This window comes from Betta splendens, chromosome 14 (genome assembly GCF_900634795.4).
Source record: "Betta splendens chromosome 14, fBetSpl5.4, whole genome shotgun sequence".
Lineage (NCBI taxonomy): Eukaryota > Metazoa > Chordata > Actinopteri > Anabantiformes > Osphronemidae > Betta > Betta splendens.
In genome coordinates, this window is record NC_040894.2 from 3,737,476 (window position 1) to 3,762,697 (window position 25,222).

Sequence of the window (25,222 nt, forward strand, 5' to 3'; positions counted from 1 at the left end):
GAAACTTCAGATATGCACACAGAAGCTAAAGTTCAGTTGAAGTTCATTTATTGATAATTAAACATTTCAAAAGGACATCGGACAAAATGTAATTTAAAACAAAAGATAATATTTGTGTTCATTGTCATTCATACAAGTTAAATGTGGCATCAAAAATGGTTGTTTTGGTGGCGAACGGGAGTCGAGCGTCGATCCAGCAATCGATTCAGATATTTCAACTCTGAAATTGAGGGCCTACCAATGTGCTCTTAAGCAAGGCACTTAACCCCAAATGGCCCCAGGGGTTCACGTTGGAAAACTAAAACAATGCATTCTACCTAAATGTCCCATGTCGAACTGGCCTGTTACTCTTGATCAACAGGCTTTTAACATACTAACATCACACCTGCTTCAGACAGGGTTGGGATTTAGACTACCAAACAGAAGAGGTGTCCTCAAAGGCGTCTCAGCGGGCAGTATTTTGGGAAAAGGAATGTATGAGAAGAGTTAAGCCTGGGATATGATGAGGAAAAAAAATCAAAAACAGAAAAACATCTCCCACAAAAAAAAGACTTGATTCATTTCCAAAAATCTTGCCGAATATAAAATCCTGAAGAAGGCAGGGAATAGGAAGCATGGACAACGGTGTGTCTGCATAAAAGTATGAGTGTTTGAGTGTGTACGCGTGTTTCGAGGGAGGGGCAGAAGTGTGTGGTCTGAGTGTTTACCTTAGTGGGGGGACACCCCATCGTCCACAGCAGTTTCAGGCCTAAGGCTGCTGTTTTCCCCATCCCACGCTACAGCTGCGTGTGGCGTACGTCCAGGGCAAGGGCTCAGTTTGGCTCCCTCCCACTCTAGCTGCAATAATCAGCAAGAGGAAGAAGGTGGCTGGAGCAGCAACAACAACAAGGCATGCAACTAACAGTTCACATGGAGTAGGTGGAAAAATGTGGAAATGTAGCGAGCCTACTTGTCTCCTAAGTCTAACACAGCACCGCCAGTTCAGGTATCCAGTAAGTAATAAGAAAAGTAACTAGTGTGGTACAATCACCAAAGAAACTACTATGAGTCATGGAAAGTACAGACTGTGCTTCAGTATAATTTGCACATGTAGTCTGCTTACAAAGAAGCCAGTTCAAATACACCCAGACGCAAATTCGGTGGAATCCTTCTATATTTCATATGAATGCGGGGAAACCTGCAATCATGTTTGAGAAAACAAACAAAAAAAGTCCGGTGAGACCAGGAAGAGGGAAAAGGAGAGGTCATCAGCCATTTCCACTGCTGCTCAGGAAAATCTGCAAGCTGACTATATCCAAAAGAACCTTCACCGTCACCAGCAGCTCATATTAGTCATATTACGTCCACTCAACCAATAGCTCCACACCGCAAACACCAGCAGTACAGCAGATAACTGCATTTTAGAAGGTACATTTTTATGTTTGGGGGGGGGGGGGGGGGGGGGGGGGGGTGCCCGACCTTGTATTTATGCTTGATACAACAGATGCTGCAATCATTTACTACATAAGCATGACTTTTTCTTTTACAACTGCTGGCCCTCATCACCTCTAATCAACATGTTTACCAATAATTTCCAGTATGAGTTGAACACTAGCAGATGATTAACCTAATTCAGACCCTATTACAGAGAAGGTCAAAAAAATATTTAAGTACTGTATATAAAATTTGATTATTTTACTTTGGCCTTGGGTCAGTTTCTTTTGTCAATTCAATATGCAACAAATGCCTATAAAACTGAAAGAAAAATAGATACTCTAAAAATAGAAAGTTCCTATTTTAACTGAGAGTCATAATTAGACATAGGTCGTCGAGCTGTTTTTTAGAGAGAATGCTCTTAACATTACATTACTTTAATCTAATTGAAATTAAACATAGCCTAACTTTTGCACAATAGTGGCTTATAACTGTGACTTATGTTGTCAGAGGACCCCCTCCTGAAGTCACATACATGTCAATGCACTTCAAATCTATTCACTGCTCTCAGGTAAGAAGGTGGCTATCACTCCTGTGAAACGAATAGGCGGCATCATTCTTAAGCTAAGTGGAAACATCTGGAAAATAGAAATTCACTCCAAAGTCACCCTGAACTGCAGAAAAGAACAAAGAACGGGTCAACAATAATTTTTATACAGCAGGCCAAATGCAATGAATCACCAGGAGTCAAGGGTCATGTAATCTGATTAGCCCACAATTAGAAATTTCTGCCACATCAAAGAATTCAATGAACCCAATTCCTAAACTGGGAGCCACAAACGAATGATACTTCTTTCTGCTTGTTGAACTCCGAATGAATCCAAATAATCTAGCCAATTAGCACACATTCCTACAGGTAACCTGGTGAAGGCTCTTTACAAAAAGGCAACAAAACCTAACTGGTGCATTGCTCAAGTACCTGCAGTTAAATGACCATACAAACAGGCTGGCCAGAACAGAACCGGTCATGTCACTGAGTTTTACCTAAGGCCGGTTACATACTCCACAAAGAATATTACTATAAAAATAATCAATACAAAGGTCTGTGTCTGTACAGACCTTCGACTCCATCACTCCAAACAAAGGCAAGCGTTTCTATTCTATAAAGAGGCCAAGATTAATGGAACCAATTTGTTGGGTATTTATTTCTTCAGAAGTAATTCTAAAAGCTGGGAAATTTCAATTCAATATACAGTTACAAAGTTTAGCATAAACTATTATGTAGAGTATATAAAAGGCCTGGTCCACCTACAAAACAAAAACAGTCTTGGGAAAATCTTGTGGGCACCGAGTCTAACGTTGTCTCAAAAAATGCTTATGCTTCTTTAACATTCAACAAGGAACCAGCTTCTGTGACGTAAAACAGAAAACTAAACTTAATATTCCAATCTTAGCTGTCCCACATGTTAATTCAAAAATCCCATCAACAGGCATCAACTCACAGGCAAGCTAGTTAGAGACAAGGATAGCCAAGATGTACAAAAGGTGAGCTGCTTTAGAATTAAAGCACATTCGAATTACAAACTTGCCGCTTGTCTGATTATCCTCTTTAAACTGTCCCTTAGGTAAATACACATGCGCGCACGCACACACACAAACACATCTGCAGTGTGGAAGGAGTGTGTAGGGGTGAAATTATCGATATGGGGGTTCTGGCGTGTGATAAGGGTAATCATTGCGCTGGGCCATGGGTTGCCCATGTGCGGGTGTCTGCTCATACGGTGTGGATGTGGAGTAGCTTCCTGCTGCGTAAGCTCCTGATGAGTCATATGATCCGTAGCCCCCAGAAGCGTCATAGCCTGCTGAGCTGTCGTAGGTTCCTGACGAGACATCGTAGTTCACCGCTGAAGTGTCATAACTCCCTGATGAGGCGTCATAGTTTGCAGAGCTGTCATATGTTCCTGGTGCTGCATAGGCTCCAGATGCGGCATATGTTGGGGGTGCTGCATATGTTCCTGGTGGCGCAGGTGCAGCGGTGGAGGCCGGTGTCTGTGTAGTGGCCGGTGGAGGAGGAGGTGGAGGAGGATTGGTGTAAGCATACTGGAGGTACTGATACTGTTGCTGATATTGCTGATACTGTTGGTATTGGTGCATTTGCTGGTAGTACTCTGAGTAAGACCTGCAGATGAAAGAGGTAAAGGAAAGAAAACAAAAGAATGTGAAGGTTGAAACAATACAAATAATAATGGACAAATGTGTTTCTCCACAGAACTTTGCAATGATTGAATTTGGTAAGCAATATGTAATAATATGGATAAATGGAAGAAAACTCTTTATGCTCATTTTAATTCTGACCATCTACCTCTACCCTATATTAAGGTGTAATATGTACCTAGCAACAGGATCGGACCCTTCAGGAGTCGTGGCGGGATCTTCGGGTACTCCAGGTGGTGTCGGCAGCAGGGCGCGTCGTTTAGGTCGTACCTGAGCGAAGGAACCTGGAACAGGGTCAGGAAGGAGAGGCGCTCGATTTCCTCTAATTGGGCTACGGTCCCGCTCATTATCTGAAGTTGATGTCTTTCTTCCTGCCTGCTGCTCTGCCAGAACCTTGTTAGGAAATGTATATTAAAGTTATTAAATACACATAAGAATGTTAGAAATGTAATATATATAAAATAAATATTAGAATACCTTCTGTCCCTCCTGAAAAAACTTGGCTCTTGCTGCCTCAAAAAGTGTTGTTGGATCTGGTGCAGCCGGTTGCTCTATTTCTTCAGCCGTTTCATGAGTAGTTATATCTTGGTAAACCTGGTTGGCAACAGATCCGTAAACCTGGCTAGCAAGTGCACCGTATATCAACCCATCTGCACCTCTAGAACTTGTAATGCCCTTCAGAGCAGCATAGGTGGGATCAAAGGATGTGGTGTTGTAGAACGAATTATGGACACTTTGTTGAACCTGGAAAAAAGAGGAAATAGCTGAATTAAAATATTACTCATTCTCATATCTGCAAAGATAACAGTCAGTGAAGTGTAAATGCAAGTATTTCTCCGGTGATAATAGAGGCAATGAAATTACCTGTATGGGCAATCCAGCAGCAGCTGCAGCAGCTGCAGCAAGCACGGCTGCTTGACTCTGATGATGCTCTAGTGATGGAGGTGGCCGGGGAAGGAGACCCTCTCTACCACCTAAGAAAAATAAACCCCAAACATGACAATGTCATAGATGCAATTAGTTTAGAGCATTCAGTGACATACTGAAGAAAAAAGTAAATCAGTTCCCAACCTTGTGCGCCTGCGTTGGCTGAATTTCCGGAAAGAAGCTGGTTGACCAAAGGCTGGGCTTTAGAAAGCTCTACGGCCAATTGACGGCCCTTAAATATGGTCCCACTAAGTGCTTCAATAGCTGCCATGGCCTCCTCTTTCCTCTCCATATGCACAAATGCATATCCAACATTTGAGCATAATCTGGCTGTAAAGACAGAAAGCTCAACATTATTAAAAGTAAATACATGTTCACTTTTAACTTAGTTTTATTAAAGTACAACTTGTAACACAGACAGCATTAAAACCTGACTAATAATAGATTGATGCTATTGTTACTGACACCTGACTTAGTTTTGAAGTTTTGAACCTGCAGATAAGGTTGTGTTGTACCTTCCATTTTGGAAAGAGGTTTTCTTACTCACCTTTGACCTTATCACAGTCTAAAACCCGTCCAAATGTCGAGAACAGCCCATGCAGGTCATCTGCTGAACACGTTGCACTGAGATTTCCCACAAACACCTTGGTGGAGTTGGGCGGGCGTGCACGTGACTCTTCAACCACCAAGGGCCTTCCTCTGTACTCTTTCCCATCAAGATGTCGTATAGCCCTATGTGGTTAATAACAAGATTATATTGTTAGATTATATATCTGTCACTATTATAACATAACATTATTACACATTTTAGCTAAGATTGAGAGACTTCATATTTCATTATGCTTGACATTTGTGATATTTGTTAATCACATCTAGTGTGTTTTACTAATAGTAAGACGAGGTGGTTAACATTAAATTTTTTGAATTTGCTTATCAAAACAGGAAAAAGGCTGCTGCACATTTACTGTGTGTTTTAAATACCTGTCTGCTGCTCCCTCCCCCCTTAGTGTCACGAAGGCATATTGTCTAAGCAAGGAGCAGGTGTTGATCTCGCCATACGGAGCAAAGAGCTTGTTGATCTCGTCTTGAGTCGCATCTATAGGAAGGTTCCCAACAAACAACTTGACGTTTTCACCACTCATCTCTATATCAGCCAGGCACCTGCAAAAACAGTGAACAGGACGCGCTGGTTAACGTTAAGCAACGCCTAAAGCATGGTTAATGTACCGCTAAACCTGTAACAAAATGACCATTAGGCAAAACAACGACTGTCTGTAGATAATCGCTGTAGCTGTTCCATTTGGGGAGATGGCATCAGGTTGTTACGTAGCTATTACGTGTACCTACAGTTACAACACTAGCTTCCAGCAGCGACTCTACGCTGTGCTAGCTAACGTTTGTCAGGTATTGTTAGCTAGCTAAGCTAAAACCGTTAGCCAACTTTAGCGGCAAAAACGATTACATGCAGTTAACGGCGACACATCAGTATGTTAGGTTAGCTAGTTCCAGCAATAAACGAATAAACACAAAAATAAATCCCTGTTTATAACAACGTGAGCCTGATGTAAGGATTAGCCACACGACCAACAGTTAGCTAGCTTAAAAACTAGTGACAGCACTGGCCATCTTGGTCAGCGTTAACAGTACATGCTAACCGTGGCTAAGCTAACTAGCTAACGCACGAAGTGGTTTTATCGAGGCTGCAAACGTATACTTTAGTCTGTTTGTTAACCCCGACAGAACCTACGACTCGTTGTATTTACAAATTTTTCACCATTATTGCATACTAATAACAGGTAAAGCAGTAGCTACGGCGGCACAGTGCAGACTTCTTACCCAACGCGGTCCCGGAGCTGTTGAATTTCCAACCTCACATCCGGCTCCGGATACTGTAGGAGCCGTCGTGGCCGCGGAGGCGCGCTTTCATCAGGTTTACACGAAATGGCTCATGGCACTGAAGCTCACAAAATTCAATCTTGCAACAGCGTCATTTATTTACATTAGTTATTATTATTTATATTTTTCGCTAATATTACACACCTAACTTACAACAGCGGTGCCTGGTTTGATATTTTCTATAACCTATTTAAACACAGCTAATGCACCAAAAAAGACTATGACAAAACTTTGAAGTTAAATAAACTTCCGTCTTATCCTGGTGTTACTGAATAAAATTTCGCGTGTACCTTTGGCACGAGCCCGAAAGGGGGAGGCACCAGGAGGCTTTCATTTCCAGGTGAGATCAGGTGAGATTGAAGGCGGGGCTAAAGAGCAAGGACACATCTCAGAGGTGAGAACACGCGTCATGACGGGCCAGAGTGGAAAAGAAGTTGACTTGTCACGGAAAAAGACGCGGGGGGAGGAATAAGCAGCGTTCCACCACAAAGTGGATCCGGAGGGGATAAATTAAGGATCGGGGAACCAAGGTAAACGGCGAGAACACAGTAAAGTCAGCGGGAAAGTTTGATGTTTGGTTGTGATTGTCCAGCTGAAACAGACCTGCTTTTACAGGAATGCACTCCGTGGGTCTGTGCAGGTTTTCAAACGCATGGCAACTTTATTAAGAAATAATATATGCATAGAATAACAGACTCACATCTTCTGCCTTTTCTTTAAGTTTCTGTTTTCTAGTTAATCACATTTGCTTGTTCTTGTGCCTCGTATCTTCCCATGTCATTTAAGCTCCGTCTGAGCCGCTGTACTTTACCATGTCCGGACTTGCTGTTGCAATCCAAGAACATTTATTATGTGTGTGCATGTGTGTAGCAATCCCGCCCATCTGACTGTGTCCAATGGGACCACAAAACCTATAACAACCACCTATAGCATAGACCTTTATTAACAATGTGTGTTATTTGTGTCTGTAGATGACACAGCAAGAGGAACCTCTGTATGATTTTCCAGAGCCGGCCTCACTGTTAGAGCGGAAGCATTTAGGGCATCAAAGAGGAAGAGGCTCCCTGAAAAGCATCAACGTACTGGACCGCCTCCTGCTCACTGTTCCCGTCTGGCTGCAGCTGTCAATCAACCCCGCCACTGCACTGCACATACTGCAGCGAGAGCCCCCTGGGGTCAGACACGCATGTACAATACACATGGAAACAAGCCAGTACACACCCAGTATACTCCACCTGCCACATGTTGTCACGCACAGCGCCCTACAGTCTTGCACCCAGTAATACAGTTGTGTTGTTCTGCAGACATTCCTGGTACGTAAGTCTCGTACATCCAAGAAAAGCGTGTTGTGTGTCCGTTTAGCAGATGACAGTATGCCATCCTTCGTCCAGCAGTTTGGAATCACTGAGGAAAACTCCACTAATAGTAAGACTGGAATGTGTAATTTCCTGCACCCTGAAATTTGCTGCGCTATTAGGACTTAACCAGCGCGTCAAAGCATGTCACCATGTGAATGTTGTGCTACGCAAAATGGTAAATTCTACCAAATCTTTGAATTTTGCTCTCCCCCAGCTCTGTCTCTGGAGACATCTGCCATCAGCTTTCCAGATCTCCCAAGACTAATATCTTTCTACTGTGTTAGCAGGTAAACCATGCTGTGTTTTTCTTAATTTTCTGCATGATGCACAAATGCATCCTGTGTGCATTTGTAATGAAATAAATCATGTTGGTATTATCATTCTAATATTCTTTGCATGTCAGAGACATATTGCCTTTCCCTTTGGAGCTCCCTGAAGCCATTGCAAAGGCCACGTCCCACAAAGAGCTTGAGTCCATCTCTCATATGGGAATTGGTAGGTTTGTTCCCTAATAGTTTGCATAATTTGCACATGCGCATCCTTTTACATATGCCACAATTACACAACAACTGCTAGGTATCAATCAAATGCAAAATATATTTTTTATTGTCTTTTTGTTTTTTGTTTTTTTAGAATTCTGGAGGTCCCATCTAAATATTCGTGGGCCTCGGGATGTGGTGAAACCCCAAAAGGATGAGAACCAGCAACATCAGCAGCAGCAGCAGCCAGACTCTACTGCTGCAGCACAGACCAGTTCTGATTCTGCTGCCCAGCCTCACGCCAGTAACCAACTCAGGACAGTCCCTGAGTCAGACACGGGTGGCAAACGGGCAGCTTCCAGTCCCACTGTGTTCCAAACGTTCTGTCCCATCACGACGCGCAGCCCCAAAGAGCTGGACTGCGGCTCCGGCCTGGGCGCCCTCTGTTTCATCAACCCCCTTTTCCTTCAGTCTCAGGACCCGATGTCCAGACGGCGCATGTTCCAGCGCAGCGCCAAGGTTCGGGTCTCTACAGAAACGGAAACTCTCTTATCTCCCCCAATGGTGCCACCACCTCCACCGCCACTAATGCCCAAAAAGCGGCAGTGCAAAGCCCAGAAAGCAGGACAGGGCCTTTTGCCGTGCCAGAACTCATGTCAGCTCACTCAGAACGAGTTCTTCAGTCAGGACACTGAGCCCAAACCTGTGACACAAACACTAGATGATTCCCAGGAGGCAGAACTTCAGCCTCCACCAGCAACTACTCACTTCCAGCCCGAGCTGAAGGAGCAGGACCAAGGTAAAGCTCAAGCTGGATCGGAAGAACTACGAACAGAAACAGAACAACTCCTGGACGACTCTGACTACAAGCAGCCGTCAGCCATTATTTCTTCCCAGTCGCCGTCACTCTCTCCTTACTTGTCACCTATGGCACCCCCCCCTTTCCCCAAAAACTCGGCGTGCGCTTCACCCTCCCTGTCGCCTCATCAGTCGCCGTCTCCGTCCCGTCAGGTCCCCTTCTCCCTGTCTCCCTTCACCTCTCCATCCTTTCCTCGCCTGACCAAGGAGCATTATTGCACAGCAAACACTCATTCAAGCACAGATCAGCAAAACGTAGAGTGTGAACCTGAGGAAGAGGCAGCAAGTACAGATGAACTTAAGGGTGAGGACACTGAACCAAATAAGGAGCTGGAAAAAACAGAGGATCTGGTTTTACACACGAATGCCTGTTGTATTAATAATAGTCCTTCATGATGTAATGAAGCCTGGTTTAGATTTAGTGCTAATATATTCACAGCATCCTGAACCTTCGGTAGGAACTAAACTTTGTGTATATAAAGGTTTTTACTGCTTTAATCATGTACACATTGTGTTAACTGTAACTGGAAGGTATTTCCTAACATCCACTTTGTTTGTATTTGAAGGGATTGTCCTGTACAGTCGCTGTACTTTTTAATGTAGCACCTAGATCAGCAAAAGCTGAAATTTCTTTTTGCGTCAATGTAATGACTCGTGTGTAAACACCCGCTTCGGATGTTATCAGCCATTACGAATGGGCTGATCAGAACTTATTAGCGCATTCGAATGGGCCAGTAGGTGCCTGCTCTGCATGAAAGTCTCATCTCAGTTGGAGCTCTTTACAAAAATATACTGCAGCCTATTTGCTATTGAGAGTTTAATAAAAGAATTGAATGGGATGGTGTTCGGGTAAAAAGAAGCCCTCTAAGATCTTATCAAACAGTTTTTATTTGTGCATATCCAACAACACATTTCTTAATTAGTGAGTTCTTCAAGACACAGCCATCTTTAAACCAAACCCGTCAAAATAAAGCCTATCATTTGCTGAGGTCTGTGTTAAACCATAACAGCTGCTAGGTAACCGTCTTAAGCTGTCAAATCATCAAAACTAAAGCTGGACAAACATTCTACCTAGCTTTAGAGAGTCACATCACTGCCTGTCAGTTAGACCTGGTCAGGGCAGTATTTATTATGTTGCAATCATCAGCTTATGTATTTATAGTTATTCTAGTTATCAAAGACAGAATTTGGGTAGTGGCTGGAAAGAGAGGCTGGGATCTTTGGCAGGTCTGTGTTTGTCCTATGGCTTTATTTAAAGTATAATGAGGTCTCTTTATCATCTTGAATCACTGTGATTTAACATCCATTAAGAATCACTTTGCTATCACATATGGTTAAAAATACAATTCGAGTTGATATTTTTAAGCCCATAGAGCAGGCGTCCATCAACACCAGCAGGCTGCGTCGTTTTTGCTCATCTCTAAAAGGTCAGCCTCCAGCTGCTCGGCGTCGTCTTGGAAGCGCTCAGTGAAGGAGTTAATTAAACCAGCCTGGCTGCCTTCGTATTCCACCAGCTCCACACTGTCCCCTGTAAACCACACACAGCCACAAACCGAATCCTTCAGAGTGGAGTAAGATTACGCTTAAACAAATTAGTTTATACACACACATACAAGGAAAATGTATTCAAAAGGTGCAGTCACACTGCCCTTCAACATGTCCCAGTTCTGAGAAAAGGCTGTGCACGTCTGTGTACCCAGACATATAGGGCTACAGTAAATACCATTGATTCTGGTGTTGGCCTGGACAAACAGCTTTCGGGCTTCTTTCCTCAGCAGGACCGTCTCACGGAGACGCAGAAAGTTGTGAGCGCCGGTGTCACTGACGGTGGAGTACTTGTCGTACAGGGCTCTGCCTCCTTCCACATCCGCTGTCGATTTAAGAACCTACAAAAAGGTGAAATCAGAGATCCATAAAGTAAGTAATTTAAAGTTTTTCTATATAAAATAAGTAAACATTTGACTTCTCCACTGTAACTTATTTACATGCTGTTGAGCCAATGCCCTACCTGCAGTTTACAAAGGAACCTGTGGATGGCGTTCTTGCCCACGGTGCGGATCCTGCTGCGGTCCAGTGTGATGCGTGCATCTGGGTTTCCGTCGGGACCTGTCACTTCCTCGAGGCCCACCAGACCCTCCCCGGCCTCCAGCAGAACACGCAGGATCACGAAGCGAGCCTGCATGTGAGCCTGAAACGCAGACAGTGTGTACAGCACATGCGACTCATCATGCATACACATACCGACACTGATATAAACAAACAGACATACTGTAAGCTATACTATAAAACAGACACAGTAAAGTGAGCCAGTCAGGTTCTGAGAAACTCGTGGTTAATGGTCTGAATGCTGGCTTGTCTTGTAAATACAGTTCACCGAGCACTTTGCATTCTTGAAGTTCTGTATAAATAAAACCTGTGATTTATGATTACATGCTGCAAAGCAGGGCTCATATTTATCAAAGTGCTAAAAGGCATAATTTTGAACCTAGTAGAAGAAGCAGGGTAGACAGCCCAGTATTTAATGAGGCAACAGAAGGATCACCTGTCTCCAGCTCTTGCTCTCAGGCGTATAAAACTCCAGGCCCAACAATCCAGCTCTGACCATGCTGAGCCAGTTAATATACACCACATCTTCTGCATCCTGGGCTTCATGGCCAAAAATACTACAATATGCACACACAGACAAATGGTAAACATACCGTAAAAAAAAAAAAACACAGCCTCTTCATTACAACCATTCTCATTTTAAAAACAAAGATTAAGAGTATGAGCAATAGATGACATACCTGAGAACCTGCTTGTTCAGACACAGATAGAGTCCGACACACTCGGCACGACACTCTTCATAAGACGATGCAATTGTGGAGAACTTACTATCCCAGGTCTCGCTGTCCTGGTACCAACTGGAAACCTAGAAGACACACTCACAGCTTCAGTTATTGTCACCAAACATAAGGCCAAGTTCAAAACATGCAGGCTCACCTCCTCTCCGGTCTCTGGGTTGATCACCTTACTCTTGTCAAAGTTGAACTTGCCTTTGTCATCCTGTAAGAACAGAACAAAATGTAATTACAGTTCCAATTATAAGTTCTTCATCGGTTAGTTGGGATTTATTTGTTTCATGTTTTAAAACAAGTGACTGACCTGGACAAACAGTTTGCCACTTCCATGACCCAGCAGCTCATGCAGGCCGACCTGTACCTCGAATGAAGGCCCCTTCCACTTGATAAACAAATCCTACAGCACATACACACAATATATAATCTCAGTGACGTGTCTCGAGACAGGTCGTTCCATGTGCAACATGCATTTACCTTGTCTTCCTCCTGCAGGAAGGTAAGTTTTTCTTTTTGTGTAGCATGAGCTACAGCCAGCACGTTGCCTAGGGACACGTTTTTAAATCCCTCTGACTGTCTGATGTCATCATCTGTGTACACACACGCACACGTATGGCATTACTGTGATGTTGCAAAGTAATAATGACAATGACAGACATCTGAGCATTCTTACAGTTAGGGATATTGATGCCAGCTGGTATTCCACTCCCAGCAAAGGTAAGAACGTCCAGTGAGGTGAAGTCAGGTTTGAGGAAGGTGTCTTTCTCAAACTCCCTGGGCCAAGGCAGCTCAGGGAGCAAGACCTCCGCTGAGCTCACCAGACTGGCAAAACGCTCGCTCATGGCCTTGTTCACGACTGCAACGAAACCTAGAGGTGGCACCAAACAACTGAAGTTAAAGCGATTTGACAGACACCTTTTTGCCATTACATAAATTTCTGCATGTTTCTCCAGAAGTTAATGAAGCTTTCTTTACAATAGGCTTTCCTCTTTGCTGCAACCTGACATTCATGTTTAATTAAAATATATTTCTAGTTATAGCATCTGTTCTAGTAGCTTAATCATAATGTACATTTTCACCTCTTAACTTCTATTTAGTTTTGTATTAAAACAATAAAAAATTGTGATGACCAGAATCTGAGTTCTTAATCACTATAGTTATTACCTTCAAACTCTCCTCTGGAGCCAAACGGGTCTCTATAGCTCTCAATGAAACCTATGTAACTGGGAGAAAGGGAGAATAGAGGTGTAATACACAATAAAAAGCACAAAGAATGGTTTCAGGGCTCTTTTAAATTAGTATTTTTTACAGCTGAAGAATGTGGCCAATCAAGGGTTTAGAATAGATCTATTAAGATGTAATGATTTGAAAAATACTGATGTTAACATGATGTTGTAAATGTGTGAGTGGAACGATCTTTACTGTAGATGGTGGTTTTCTGGGTTTACCTCTCCACAATTGGTCCTTTGTCTTTGATCCAATAGCGTGAGCCCTCCTTATGTGCTTCGACTGAGCCAAAAGTAAAGCTGCGCCTGTACTCTTCAAGCATTTTTTTCTGATTGTCGTTGGCAGCGTAAGCCTGTGCGAATTATTTTAATGAAAGAAAATCAACACGTTTACATTTCTTTATTTGTGTGATTGTGTAATGTTTTAATAGCTAAAACAGAGCTGACTCTATTGCTGTCTCACCTCTGCTTGTTGAAGATAATGGCAGACTTTCTCCATGAGAGGAGCATAGTCTCCTCTTTTCACTGTGAATTCTTTGTCTTCGAAGGTGAAACTGCCACAGCACGAGCTGCATTCTCCTTCCACCGCACAGTCTGTAAGGCAGATGTATACTCTGTATGTCCTGTCTGTTTTAAGAGTAACAAGGTAAAGGAACAATGTCTAGAACGCTTTCATTGTAATTCTGACCTTTCAGCACAGCTGAAGCCAAGCGCACTTCATAAGATGTTTTCCCTCCATTGTCTCTCTTAAACAGACGGGTGTTGTAAGCAGACAGTTTCTGGAGACAAACCACAAGCACTGATATTAAAAAAGCTTCAGACTGCAAAAAAGTTGTTCACACAAGAAAAAAAAGCCAATCAGAATTGGAAAAAAGGAGAATGACTCGCTGAACCAATTAGGGATTAAAAAGGGACAGATGTTAGGAGTTATTTCAAGAAAAACAAAAACGAAGGGTGGAAATATAAATTGTAGGTAAGAACCCAGCTTACTTTTGAGTCAAGGAACTTCTGAGTCAGTTCAGCATCCTCTAGGCAGCAGTTTCCTGAAAAGTAGGTGGTAATACCCTAATGATAAAAAAGGGAGAATGACATTAGCATACATTTTCACAATGCCAGGTCATCTGTAGTTACCCAGCACTGTAACCACTGGAGAATAGCTAACACATTGGAGGCCAATTTGAAGACACTAAATTATTAACTGGTGTTTAAACAGGTGCTGTGGACTAGTAGTAACTGCTGGTTAAGCTGGTGTCATTGTTACTTAAATAAATGAAAATAAATGAATTAAGAACAAGAAAATGTAGTAGCCTATATTAGTGGCCAAACCAAGAAGCAACACCATTAAAATGGTGCACTAAAACCATGCAGATTTTCAATAATAAATCTATCCAGCCTGGACATGATCCTTCATTACATATTAAAAAGAAAGAACAGGTTTTTTCCCCCACCTTGTCACCCAACCCCAGTTGTTTCTGTCGGTCTTCCAGAGAGTAGAGGAGGTGTGAGCAGCTGTCCCACAGAGCCTGCATCTCAGCAGGCTGCTCCTGAAAAGCCTGGCTGGCCCACACAAGAGCTTTCAGCTTTTCCTGTGTGCATATACGCAGACAAGACAATGCCACAACAGTTTCAAAATAGCAAAAGTCTATTCATTTATTATAAAAACGGCATTGATTATAAATTTAAATTTCTTTGGTGGTTTAATAAACCTGACCTGGATTTTACAGTTGATATAACTGTCTTACCTTAGGCAGATTTGGGATGAACTTGGTGTCTCCAAAAGATTTATAGTTTCCCATGTTGGCATACACACCTGCTGCATACACCAAGAAAGCCTAGACATCACACAAACAAGACAAAAACATAAGCATTCACCTTTAAAAATATTTTTAAAGCCAAAGTTTGCTAGTGTTGTACCGTGTATTCCTCAGAATTGAGTCCAGCTTCTGCAGCAACTTGTTCCAACTGTTCAGGCTTTTGCTTCCTGAAGATTCTCTGCAGCAAAACAAAAATATTTGCAGACTCTGGGGATGTCTGCAGCAGCACTACCAGGCCACCATACCTGAGGCAGCAAATGAGATTTACATGATCAGTTAAAGTTGAGCTATTGAATAAAATGGACATGTGATCAGTCTTTTGATTAATTTACTGAAGTACCATATTTAATTTTTCACGACAGTAGGGAACACAGTGGAAAATGAATAATACCATACCAAGCTGCACGGGACAGGTAGTGGGAATACATCTTCTCCTGAGGTGAGAGCAAGAGAAAGGCCTCTCTACAGTCAAGTTTAGAGATGCCAATGTCATTTGGGAGGTAGTACTGTGAGTCCACCATCTTTACTCTGAGGGTTAACGCTGAAGATAAGGAACTGAATTAAAAGAAAGAAGTGAGAAAAGTTAAAAGAAGGTACAAGAACACTGATAAGTTTCATGAGCTTTGGTTTTGTTTGTTTGATTTTGTAGTCAGTTCAAATGTTAAAACATAACGTATCACTCAGACAGATGTTTTTGTAATTTATATTACCGTAAAATGGATAGTCTACAAAGTAATTGAAAACTAAGTATTCACTGCTGAACCATGGCTAAACAGGACAAACTCAGTTAATATTAACAGAGCATTTACTGAAACCAAATTTCTGTTTCACTTTGTATAAACAACATTAAGTGGGGTGAAATTCACGTGGACCTCGAGCACGCTGAAAGAACCACGTTCATGTGCCTCTTTAACAGTAATCTAGTAATCACTTAAACTGCACACAAATGAATAAATGATAATTCGTCGAGTAGCTACTACAAATAGCTAACTTAGCTCTTAGCGTGCACGCTAAACCGAATGCTACGTCCATCGAGCACAACCGGAGATTATTAAAAACCACTGAGGTGCACCATGCGACACGTTTCTATATATCACTACTAGCTAAGTGATTTAGTTTAAGATATATGGAGTCAAATAAACTCAGCTTGTATGTACCGTATTTTCCCGAATAGCGTCTGTAAACGTCAAACTGCAGTCTCACGCTACCCAGTTCCTGTATTCATTCAACGTAGGAACCCGCCCATATCAGCATCGTAGCCAATCACAGGCATAGAAGAGAAACGTAACCAGGCACAAAGTTGCTTCACGTGACTTTTTAGAAACACTTTACCGACTGTTCTGTTCAAGGTGAAACGCCGTATGCGTAAAACAAGCAAAGACTGCACGTGATATTTTTACATTGTAATACTGCGATACTAACAAATATATCAAAGACCACAATACTATGAAGTATATCGTAGAAAGAATTACTGATATTGCGTGCTAGTTCTTCTACAAGACGAGGTGGCCGAGTGGTTAAGGCGATGGACTGCTAATCCATTGTGCTCTGCACGCGTGGGTTCGAATCCCATCCTCGTCGCAAGCCTTTTTCCAAACCGAACACATCGAAACATCTTCTGACGCTTTATAAAAATGTCTCTTAAATGAAAATGGAAATAAAAACTAAAGCGATCACACAGAACATGAAACCTTCAGCCAGCGGAGCCTTGCCACTAACGTGTGCACACTTCTTCCTCTGGTTCTGTGGTTTAATGGCAAACAGTGCGCCACAGACGAGTTCTGCCCTCTACTGGCCGTATTTAAGACATGCAGAGTCCTACTGTAAGATATAGGGTTATTGCATGTTGAATGTGTTATGTATATTGAAATCCTCTTGATGCACGTACAAAGAGCAGGGACTAAGTTACCAATGTGCTTTGGTTTAATTTGATTTGTTCAATCTTATCTAAAACTATGTACAACTCAGCAGTTTACATACATTGAAGTGTGTTTGTTCTTCTCTCCGCACTCCTCCTTTTATTTGTGTTCAAAGTGAAATAAAGCTAACGGTAAAATCATCAATGAGCTTAAAAATGGCGTTTACACATATGGAGCTGTTAAACGACAACCACACATTTTATCCACACACACTTTCATTTCTTCATCTGCCTGGTGGTTTTAATTTATAAGATGGATAGGTTCACAGACCACACTGTTTTCATCAGTTTACTTGTTTTATTGAATTTTAAAAACATGATGAAAAAGTTATTTATTTACAAAGGTTGTGCAAAGGAAAGAATTTAGTTTTTAACTTTTTTGATGAGAAGGAGAACCAGTCAGCTGTACTATATCCAAACTGTATGTTCTGTTCAGTGACCAGGACCACACCTCACAAGAAATGTTAACAGACATCTGGGCATTGAACACATCTGTGCGTTTGCTTATGTTAGAGTTCATGCTTGGGTTTTTCCGTTCCTCCTGTCAGGAGGTGTCGTAGGGAGGATCCAGCGATAACAGTCTGAGAAGCTCAGGCTCTTGTCCACAGCACAGCTGGTGCAGTAGACAATCCCTAGAGCTAGCATCACTACGAGGAACACACACAGGGGCACCAGCAGGGCCACTAGTAGCCAGCTCTTGTCATGCTTCTGTTTACCTGCAGCAGATCCAGATCCTGCTTCAGTTGCATTGAAATCCTCTTTACTCTTTGTGTGGGACACCTCCTCGGGTGATTCGGGAGTTGCTGAGCCATTTGCAGTCTCTGATCCCACGCCGCCACTAGTTCCGCCAGCTCCTGCCTTAGCCTTGTTGTTGATTTCATTACCCGTGTTGTATTTTTGGGTTGGGGGCGGGGCTGTCTGGTAACCCTTTGGTGACTGTGCTTCCCACTGATTCAGGTGATTATCAGACCCAGGGGGGAGTCTTTCAGGAGCTTCTGTCAGCACGTCAACGTCAAAGTCAACGTCAACCGCAAAGTCTGGCTCAGGGGTGAGCGCGGACAGCCAGGGGATAATGGAGTCAAGGTCCATGACAGGTGAGTGAGTGGAGTCACTGGGGTCAGGGGTCAGAGAGGAATATTCTTCATCATCAGGCGAAGGCATGCAGGTAACTCCATCTGCCTGCATGTCGTAGCCGTCGTCACATAAACACTGGAACCTTCCTATTAAATTAAGGCACTGCTGATCACAGGGCGACTCCGCCGCACACTCGTCTATATCCACACACTCGCCTGCACTGTTCTGGGCGTATCCAGGGTCGCAGAGGCAGGCGAAGGAGCCCACAGTGTTCTCACAGTCGCCTTCACAGCTGGCCTCATCCAGGCACTCGTCGATGTCCACGCACTCGCCCTCGTCATCCTGCTGGTAGCCGGGGTGACAGGTGCAGTGGAAGGTGCCTGGGATGTTGACGCACACCTGTGGGCAGGGGGTCTGTCGACACTCGTCCACATCAGAGCACCTGCGGCCGTCGGGCGCCATCTGGTAGCCTGGGGGGCACGTGCAGCGAGTGCCCCTGACTGTGTCCATGCAGTTGTACTCACAGCCCATCTTCACACAAACATCTCTGATGCGAGGCTGCTCAGTGGGACCAGCCGAGTCGGAGGATAGTTCAGGGGGGTCTGTCGGGCCCAGAGGGTCTGGCCTGCAGGCATACCCGTCTTCATCTATCGTATAGCCCTCTGCGCAGTAACAGTAGTAGTCTGTGTCTGTGTTCTGGCAGTAATGATCACACCTGTTGCCCTCGCTGCACCAATCCTGGCTCTTTGGAGGTGCACTGGACGGGCAGAGTGGTGCATCTTCGTCCCAGCCCACGGTCCCATCATGTCCATCCGTGCAGAGCACAGTCTTTGAGCCGCCCGCCGGGCATGATAGGGTTGCTATAGATCCATAGGGCACGTGAGTCAGGACGGTGCTGACCAGGTGGAACGGGGTGGTGTAAACAGCTGGACGTCCGTCCTCGTCCTTCAGCGGGGGACACATTCCCCTGTAGTTGTACTGGCAAACATACCCGTCCAGCGACAGCGCGCAGGCGCCGTCGAGCCAGCGGAAGTTGTCGCTACTCTCGCGGCCGCTCTCGGAAGTGTGGACAGTCGTGGCCACACAGCGAGGGACTGCACAAGTTCCCGGGGCGTCTTCACGGAGCCAGTTAGTAAACTGTCCATCCTGGTCACCTTTTGGAAAAACAAAGCAGGCCAAGTCAGTGAAAAAGACACACTTTAGCATCTTTATTCTTACAGATAGTGATGGTACTTTTAAGCAGGACCCAGGATATAATATATGTAGTCTCTACATAACAAGCTTGGTTTGTACGATGCTACACAACAATTTCAACCAGTCTCTGTCATTATTTCTTGTATAAACCCACAGTGGGCCGCAGAGGTTTGTGATGACAGTATGATTGGAAACACACACTATTGGGGAGTTGTGAAGTGTTTAAAGCTGAAATCACCACAGACGCACAAAAAGAGCAGTTCTCACTGACGTCTGCATGGCTGGTGGCCACGAGAGGCGAATGAGAAAACATGTTTTCATGGTCATTTTGGTAAACCAGTCACTTCAGTAATGACACAGGGGGAAAGGAGCACAGGACACATAACTCTTGAAGATTTACCAACTGAGGAGCAAGGCAGACACTGAGTCCTACACAGCCATCTGGTTTTTGGCTGTGGAGGTTTGTCTGATGACTTAATCAGGTTAAAGGGTAGCACTGAGGTCAAAGGGGTTTTGAACTTCCCCCGTCTCTACAACATAAGTAGCTAATGTAATAACAGTCTACCTGAAGACAGAGGTCTGGAGACACTTAGGGCTTTTAGCTGGCTTTTACTTTACCCAAATAAAAAAGAGGAATGTTGTGTTCCTTAGCTAATCTCAGTGCAGTAAAGTTGGTTTGTGTAGTGTATATGTGCTACAGTAATTAACTAACTTTAGTGAATTTAGTAGTTTAGTTTAGAGTCCAGGACACATATTTTCCATTCCCTCACATGCATTTTCTTATTAACTTTCAGTCCTGGGATGTTTTAAAGGGTGACAGTAAAACTTGAATGGCTATTTGTAAGATTTTGTTTTTGTCTATTTTCATGCCCCCAATAAATGTGCGACGATGAGGCTGGCGATTTGGAAAAAAGCACAGGGTTAAATATCAAAAGTTGAGACTTTGCCTGTGACCCAGACGAATCCTCTGAGCGGTCGGTTGGACGAACACTGGCGTGGAGGTCTGTGCAGCCCGATCCAGAGGCGGAAGCGCGACTTGGTGCCCTGTGCCTTGATGGCCGACAGCAGCTGGTGGACCACACCCGCTGCCTCGTGGGTATGCATTGTGGCCAGGGTTCCACTTTGCTCCCGGCAGCTCCGCCCAGCCTCCCTGAAGGTCCTCTTCTGCAGGAAAACAGTGTAGCATCCCTCCTCGTGGCAGACCGTGTGCCTCTCCTCCAGCTGAGCCCTGGCTGCTCCCTGATCTGCCTCCGTCTCCCTCAGCCTCTGAGCTCGGCTTGCAGGAGTCAGGCAGACTAACAGCAGGACACACAGGAGACCCATGCTGCTCCAGCTGCTGCTCCAGCTGCTGCTGCTGCTGCCGGTCTTTTGCATCATCCACCGACACATGAATTTTAATCTAGGCCAACATTCAATATAATATCCTGACTTCACTACAAGAATAAATAACCTAAGGGAAGATTGCCGAGCTGACCTTAACTTACGACCTGATTATTTTTTATATCTTGTCTGCGCACGTAAATAAATAATCTGCTCTCACTGGCCCCTCACTTATAGTAATAGTCCAAAAGGTGACATCTGAGATCCACGCCTCACCTTGGATTTCTCTTTAGACTATAGAGTGCAGAACTGGCTGGAGTCCATTCATCAGCAGAGAAGAAGATTTTATCAGCAACTATGCAAAACGCAGGAACTACTTGGTCCACCCAGTCCAAAATAAAGTCCAGTGAAGTACCAGAAAATCCACAGTTCAGATTAGAATAGAGACGAAGAGATGCTTTTTAGTTAGATCCAAAAATCAAGCGGAGCCCATGATACATGTGATGGATGCCGGTGCCGGGGAGACTCTCCTGTATGTGAGACTTTGCGTCTGCAAAGCTGGCTTTCTGGCTGAATATCAGGAAGAGAGAGAGAAGAGGGGGAGGGTGGAGAGGATGGGGGGGGACGTAGGGGAAAAAGAATTGTGTGTTTTTGGAAGAGGGGGCTGGTAATGTGTGAGTGTGTTGGGGAAGGCTGTAGCGGTTGGGATGGTAAAGGGAGAAGAGTAGAACTGAAAACCCTCAGAGAGTGATGAAAACCATACGGCGCCGCTCTTTGCCGATGGCTTCAGACGCTGCTGCAGCATCCTGGAAGTGGAAAGAGTTTGTCATCTAGACGACATGCAGAGGTCGTCTCCTGTCCTGTTGCTTATTTGTCCCTTTATTTAATCTAGTTCTTTTTCATTCTCTCGTTACCTTCTTTCCCCATTGTGTTGCTTCTGATTCTGATTCTCTGTCTTTCAACCAAGTCGACACCAGTTAAAGGTTTTTACAGCCCCTTGGAAAAATTGGAATATGGTCCAGGAATCCCTGTTTCCATATGCATAAATGGTTATGGCTGTGTGGTTTCACTCTTGACTTCAGATGTGTAGGTATTCTTCAGTTTATGTGAGACCACTTGAGGGCATATAGAGAGGAGGAAGGAGGAAATGCCAGATGTGCATCAGCCTGACCCCTCCATAGCTGGGAGCAGGCGTGGGGACTGGGGTACCCCCACCGGCGTCACATGATTCGTCCACTGTGGATACGGCATCTGGTGCAAAGTCAAACGCTGAGTTTGAATTTTCCGAAGAAAAATATTATTTTTTCTTTTTTTTTGCAGCCATCAAAGCCAAACAATATATAATAGCACAGCTAGCTGTAATTTAAGGGTTCAATCTGCAGTGGAAATGCTGTAGAGTTGAAGCTATGGTACAAACAACACCACACAAAAGCTGACTGATTAAAGCATGGAAGTAGCACAAGTCGTAAAACGCTGGGCCGAACAACAGAAATGTGCATGAATGTTCATCACTCTGTGTGTGGACAGCGTGAGCTGCCGCTCAGCAGCTGTCAGGTCACACGAGGCGGCGTGGGGTCGTCACTAAACCCGGCAGCGCTCGTCGGCGCGGTGGGAAAATGATGGAAGCGCGACAGCCACGTTTCATCCGCTGCAGCCCCTCAGCAAAGACTGATGGGATGGAAAAGTCAGCTGGATGCGCGACCGGCTCCGTGATTAGCTGCAGCCTGTTTTCTCTCTGTGCAAAAGCAGATGAGTTGACTGGCTGTGGCATGTTGGTTTTTGGCAGGAGAAACATATACAGTCTCACTGCTCAGCAGTCTTTTCCAGTTATGTAAGAACAAAATGCAGCAGAGAGGGACCAAATATGAAACCTCAGGATCCTGGAGAACCTAAAGAGCCTTCTGGGCTTGTTCCCCACCTCCCTCTCCTGCTCCCGTCCTCCTTTCTCAGCTTTCCTTTTTCTTGGACTACTCCCTCTGTCATCTCCCCCTTCCCTTATTATTCTTTTATCCCTCATCCCAAAGGAACTTTCTTGCATCTTCTCCTCTCTCCTCCCTTCTCTTGTCTGCTTGCTGCTACTCCCCTCCTTGTGTCTTTTATGTGTCATTATTCTGGACTCGCAAGCCCCCAACGTCTCCCCCAGAACCCATCTTTAACCCCAAACCTCCCACTCTGGGTCTGTTTATTCTATCGTTGTGCTGGGTTAACCCCGCCTCCTGTGTCTTCGGCCACGCCCCCAGAGACACATTCCAGAAACGTAATTGACAGAACAGACAAAATGTCTCCTTTCCATAGCTCTGCACACCCAATTCCCCCTTTTCACATTAATCTACCTCCAGTGCTTCAAGTTGCCCTGTCCCCCAACCCCAAGACCTCTAATGGAACATACAGATCTCTCCCTTTTCCCACCTCAGGTCACAACTTCTTTCCACCTCCTCGACTCCTAACCACTTGCCACATATCATTACTGGCTCTGATACATTTGGAGCCTCCAGCTTCCAGCAGCTGAACTGTACCTTCCAGCTCAAAAGCCTCTCAGATTCACTTCAACCACAATTTCTCCCTTTTAGCAGCCCAGTGGCTGTTCTTGATTTAATGTTCTTCACTAGGCATGAAACATTCGCGTATCGCGACCGACAGTACTTTTCCCCCGCTGATGGAACATGTGACATGCATTCGGCAAGTCTACGAGCGGGGCCACGCTAGAAAAGAACCAGGACATGCAACGACAACCATGTGTTTACATGTCGGCAAATGAAAAACGGCAATGCATTAAACAGATGCCGCGATCTTCCACCAGAGCAGAGAAAAAAGCCCAAAGAAAACACAAAGACGCCATAGGATTCACCCTCAGGGAGACATACACAACTGCTCTGAATGTTAGATATCCTATAAACAAGTCATCCTTGTGGGGGAGTGTTTGGGGATTGTGAGTCTTTCAGCTCAGTCCCCTGAGAAACACATCCAAAAATGTCAAGGTTGAACTTCCAGTAGACAGTGAGGAGCTTCACTGAGGCCCAACCAACAGACCAGCACCACAGCCTCACACTGCTATTGTGCTTTACATTGCAATGTATAAAACACATGTTGACTGTGTGGTACTGTAAGTGTCTGATTGTGTCATGTGACCCAGATAATGGATTTAAGCAGACGACGTAAGTCAAGCACTCTGGAAATCAATTTGTTTTATGAGTCACCACTTTTTCCCACTCCTGCCAGATTATTCATTTAAAGAAAACTTATTAGTTTCAGTGACCAGCAGGTCCACGCTGATGTCAAGGAAACAACCATCGACTTGGGTCAGTGAAGCACAAACGCGTTCCATTTACTCCTACTGAAGCGCATGGGCCATATCAAATACAGAAGGACACGTCAGTTGTGCATTTTTCCCAACCACTGGTGTCTTATGTCACACACGCACACACACACACACACACACACACACACACACACACACACACACACACACACACACACACACACACACACTGAAGCAATTAGCTGTGGCCTTGTGGTTAAATAATGAAGCGTAGGCATTCCTGCTGATTTCTGTGGAGTGCAGGAAAAAGACGATACCCTCTATTCACTTTTTTCTCTCCACGGTCCACGTGTTTCATCTTTCGTAGAAGAAATAAATGCCCTCCATCCACACCCAGACTGCCGACAGCCACACCACAAACATGTGAGCGGACTGGTGTCTCCGTCCAACTGCTCAGTTCAGAGAATATGAATCCCTGCAAGCTGAATTGCAACCATGAATGAAAATGCCTCAGACTACTTTCGTATAACATCTGTTCATAGGATGCTGTGATGTCTATTGCTGGTTACAACAGCATTTGTTACCTTCCGGAGCGTGTCCTTATTCCCTCAGCTTCATTTATAGTCACATCTGGGAGCTGTCCACTGTAAAGACAGGCTGCTACTATTATCCCCTCTGCAGCTGCAGTGGAACAATTTAGGATTTTTTTACATCATGATCTGGCAACCGAAATGTAACTTATTTTAAACAAGACTGAGGACTTTTCTTGCATTGACATTTTTTTCTCGGAAGGCAGAAAATAGAAAAAAAGGGTAAGAAAACAGCACTAGGTTATAAAGAATCACACATGTATAAACAGACCTCAGAGAAAGTGAAACGCTGGTATTCAAGGTTTAATAAAAACCGCTGAGAGGCAGAAGGAGCAATGCAGTAAGAAACTGGGAGAGGATAATTCCTGACAGATTATTCCTTTACCAGATGATAGCTCGCCTCAGCTTTTCCACAGACGCAGCCATGCACACAGACATCATATAGTTCTTTGCAGAATCTTTCAACTTGCACTCAGATTTCACCAGTGTGTGTGTGTGTGTGTGTGTGTGTGTGTATGTGTGTGTGTGTGTGTGTGTGTGTGTGTGTGTGTGTGTGTGTGTGTGTGTGTGTGTGTGTGTGTAATGGTAAATGCATCAAAAGACTGGACACAAAGTCGAACGACATTAGACTGGACCTTTGAGACAACCCACCACGCGTCTGACTTCTCTCTGCACAGTTTCCTCCTATTCTCCTTGTTATTGTCTGTGTCCCCCCACGTCCACATCCCTCGTACAGAAGGACCTGGTCTCAGTTTTCATTCCGTGCTGCTCGCTTGCCTCCTTTCGCATTCCCAAATGTGAGGTAGCGGTGACCTTATGGTCTCAGAATGCGACTGTCTAATTGG

At 44.3% G+C, this 25,222-nt stretch overlaps 4 protein-coding genes and 1 non-coding gene across 7 annotated transcripts; 2 read left to right on the forward strand and 3 right to left on the reverse strand.

Annotated features, from left to right (window-relative positions):
- Positions 1 to 31: 31 nt before the first annotated feature.
- rbm14a (RNA binding motif protein 14a) lies at positions 32 to 6,525 on the reverse strand. Of its 2 annotated transcripts, XM_029173829.2 has the most exons (9): positions 6,391 to 6,525; positions 5,536 to 5,715; positions 5,102 to 5,286; positions 4,699 to 4,884; positions 4,492 to 4,601; positions 4,105 to 4,371; positions 3,806 to 4,020; positions 3,194 to 3,592; positions 32 to 837 (listed from the first exon to the last, which is right to left on the reverse strand). In XM_029173829.2, the coding sequence occupies exons 2-9, from the start codon at positions 5,694 to 5,696 to the stop codon at positions 834 to 836; spliced, it is 1,527 nt and encodes a 508-aa protein (XP_029029662.1). In that variant the 5' UTR covers positions 5,697 to 5,715; positions 6,391 to 6,525; the 3' UTR covers positions 32 to 833. The 2 variants fall into 2 exon arrangements, with proteins under 2 accessions (XP_029029662.1, XP_029029661.1); XM_029173828.2 differs by lacking the exon at positions 32 to 837 and having other exon boundaries at positions 2,112 to 3,592.
- Positions 6,526 to 6,818: 293 nt separating this feature from the next.
- LOC114869528 (ras and Rab interactor 2-like) lies at positions 6,819 to 9,926 on the forward strand. Its single transcript, XM_029173830.3, has 6 exons — positions 6,819 to 6,980; positions 7,422 to 7,625; positions 7,755 to 7,875; positions 8,023 to 8,095; positions 8,212 to 8,303; positions 8,442 to 9,926. The coding sequence occupies exons 2-6, from the start codon at positions 7,422 to 7,424 to the stop codon at positions 9,539 to 9,541; spliced, it is 1,590 nt and encodes a 529-aa protein (XP_029029663.1). The 5' UTR covers positions 6,819 to 6,980; the 3' UTR covers positions 9,542 to 9,926.
- An 89-nt stretch (positions 9,927 to 10,015) lies between these two features.
- Positions 10,016 to 16,722, reverse strand: dpp3 (dipeptidyl-peptidase 3). Of its 2 annotated transcripts, none has more exons than XM_029173818.3 (19): positions 16,495 to 16,722; positions 15,419 to 15,577; positions 15,123 to 15,267; positions 14,951 to 15,040; positions 14,657 to 14,794; positions 14,199 to 14,273; positions 13,897 to 13,987; positions 13,672 to 13,802; positions 13,431 to 13,561; positions 13,147 to 13,205; positions 12,656 to 12,850; positions 12,460 to 12,572; positions 12,290 to 12,382; positions 12,128 to 12,190; positions 11,932 to 12,056; positions 11,688 to 11,808; positions 11,154 to 11,333; positions 10,869 to 11,031; positions 10,016 to 10,673 (listed from the first exon to the last, which is right to left on the reverse strand). In XM_029173818.3, the coding sequence occupies exons 1-19, from the start codon at positions 16,635 to 16,637 to the stop codon at positions 10,531 to 10,533; spliced, it is 2,358 nt and encodes a 785-aa protein (XP_029029651.1). In that variant the 5' UTR covers positions 16,638 to 16,722; the 3' UTR covers positions 10,016 to 10,530. The 2 variants fall into 2 exon arrangements, with proteins under 2 accessions (XP_029029651.1, XP_029029652.1); XM_029173819.3 differs by lacking the exon at positions 16,495 to 16,722 and adding an exon at positions 16,180 to 16,338.
- On the forward strand, positions 16,522 to 16,603 carry trnas-gcu (transfer RNA serine (anticodon GCU)). Its single transcript has one exon. It is a non-coding gene; the product is annotated as a tRNA-Ser (tRNA).
- A 502-nt stretch (positions 16,723 to 17,224) lies between the features above and the next one.
- On the reverse strand, positions 17,225 to 23,988 carry LOC114869523 (endosialin-like). The gene is made up of 2 exons (XM_029173820.3): positions 20,156 to 23,988; positions 17,225 to 19,168 (listed from the first exon to the last, which is right to left on the reverse strand). Exons 1-2 carry the CDS (start codon positions 20,595 to 20,597, stop codon positions 17,457 to 17,459), a joined length of 2,154 nt encoding a protein of 717 aa, XP_029029653.1. The 5' UTR covers positions 20,598 to 23,988; the 3' UTR covers positions 17,225 to 17,456.
- Positions 23,989 to 25,222: the final 1,234 nt, after the last annotated feature.

Excerpts from the sequence above, each read along its gene's own strand:
- LOC114869523 (XM_029173820.3), bottom strand. The coding sequence starts at position 20,597 with ATGTGTCGGTGGATGATGCAAAAGACCGGCAGCAGCAGCAGCAGCTGG. Across the intron at positions 19,169-20,155 it reads AGGATTCGTCTGGGTCACAG|GTGACCAGGATGGACAGTTT; the intron begins GCAAAGTCTCAA and ends TTTTTCCAAAAG.
- LOC114869528 (XM_029173830.3), top strand. The coding sequence starts at position 7,422 with ATGACACAGCAAGAGGAACCTCTGTATGATTTTCCAGAGCCGGCCTCA. Across the intron at positions 7,876-8,022 it reads TGAGGAAAACTCCACTAATA|CTCTGTCTCTGGAGACATCT; the intron begins GTAAGACTGGAA and ends GCTCTCCCCCAG. Across the intron at positions 8,304-8,441 it reads CATCTCTCATATGGGAATTG|AATTCTGGAGGTCCCATCTA; the intron begins GTAGGTTTGTTC and ends TTGTTTTTTTAG.
- rbm14a (XM_029173828.2), bottom strand. The coding sequence starts at position 5,696 with ATGAGTGGTGAAAACGTCAAGTTGTTTGTTGGGAACCTTCCTATAGAT. Across the intron at positions 4,885-5,101 it reads AGACTGTGATAAGGTCAAAG|CCAGATTATGCTCAAATGTT; the intron begins GTGAGTAAGAAA and ends CTGTCTTTACAG. Across the intron at positions 4,602-4,698 it reads AGCCAACGCAGGCGCACAAG|GTGGTAGAGAGGGTCTCCTT; the intron begins GTTGGGAACTGA and ends TATTTTTCTTAG.
- dpp3 (XM_029173818.3), bottom strand. The coding sequence starts at position 16,637 with ATGTTTCGATGTGTTCGGTTTGGAAAAAGGCTTGCGACGAGGATGGGA. Across the intron at positions 15,578-16,494 it reads AGAACTAGCACGCAATATCA|TTCCTTATCTTCAGCGTTAA; the intron begins GTAATTCTTTCT and ends CTTTTAATTCAG. Across the intron at positions 14,274-14,656 it reads AACTGGGGTTGGGTGACAAG|GGTATTACCACCTACTTTTC; the intron begins GTGGGGGAAAAA and ends TTTTATCATTAG.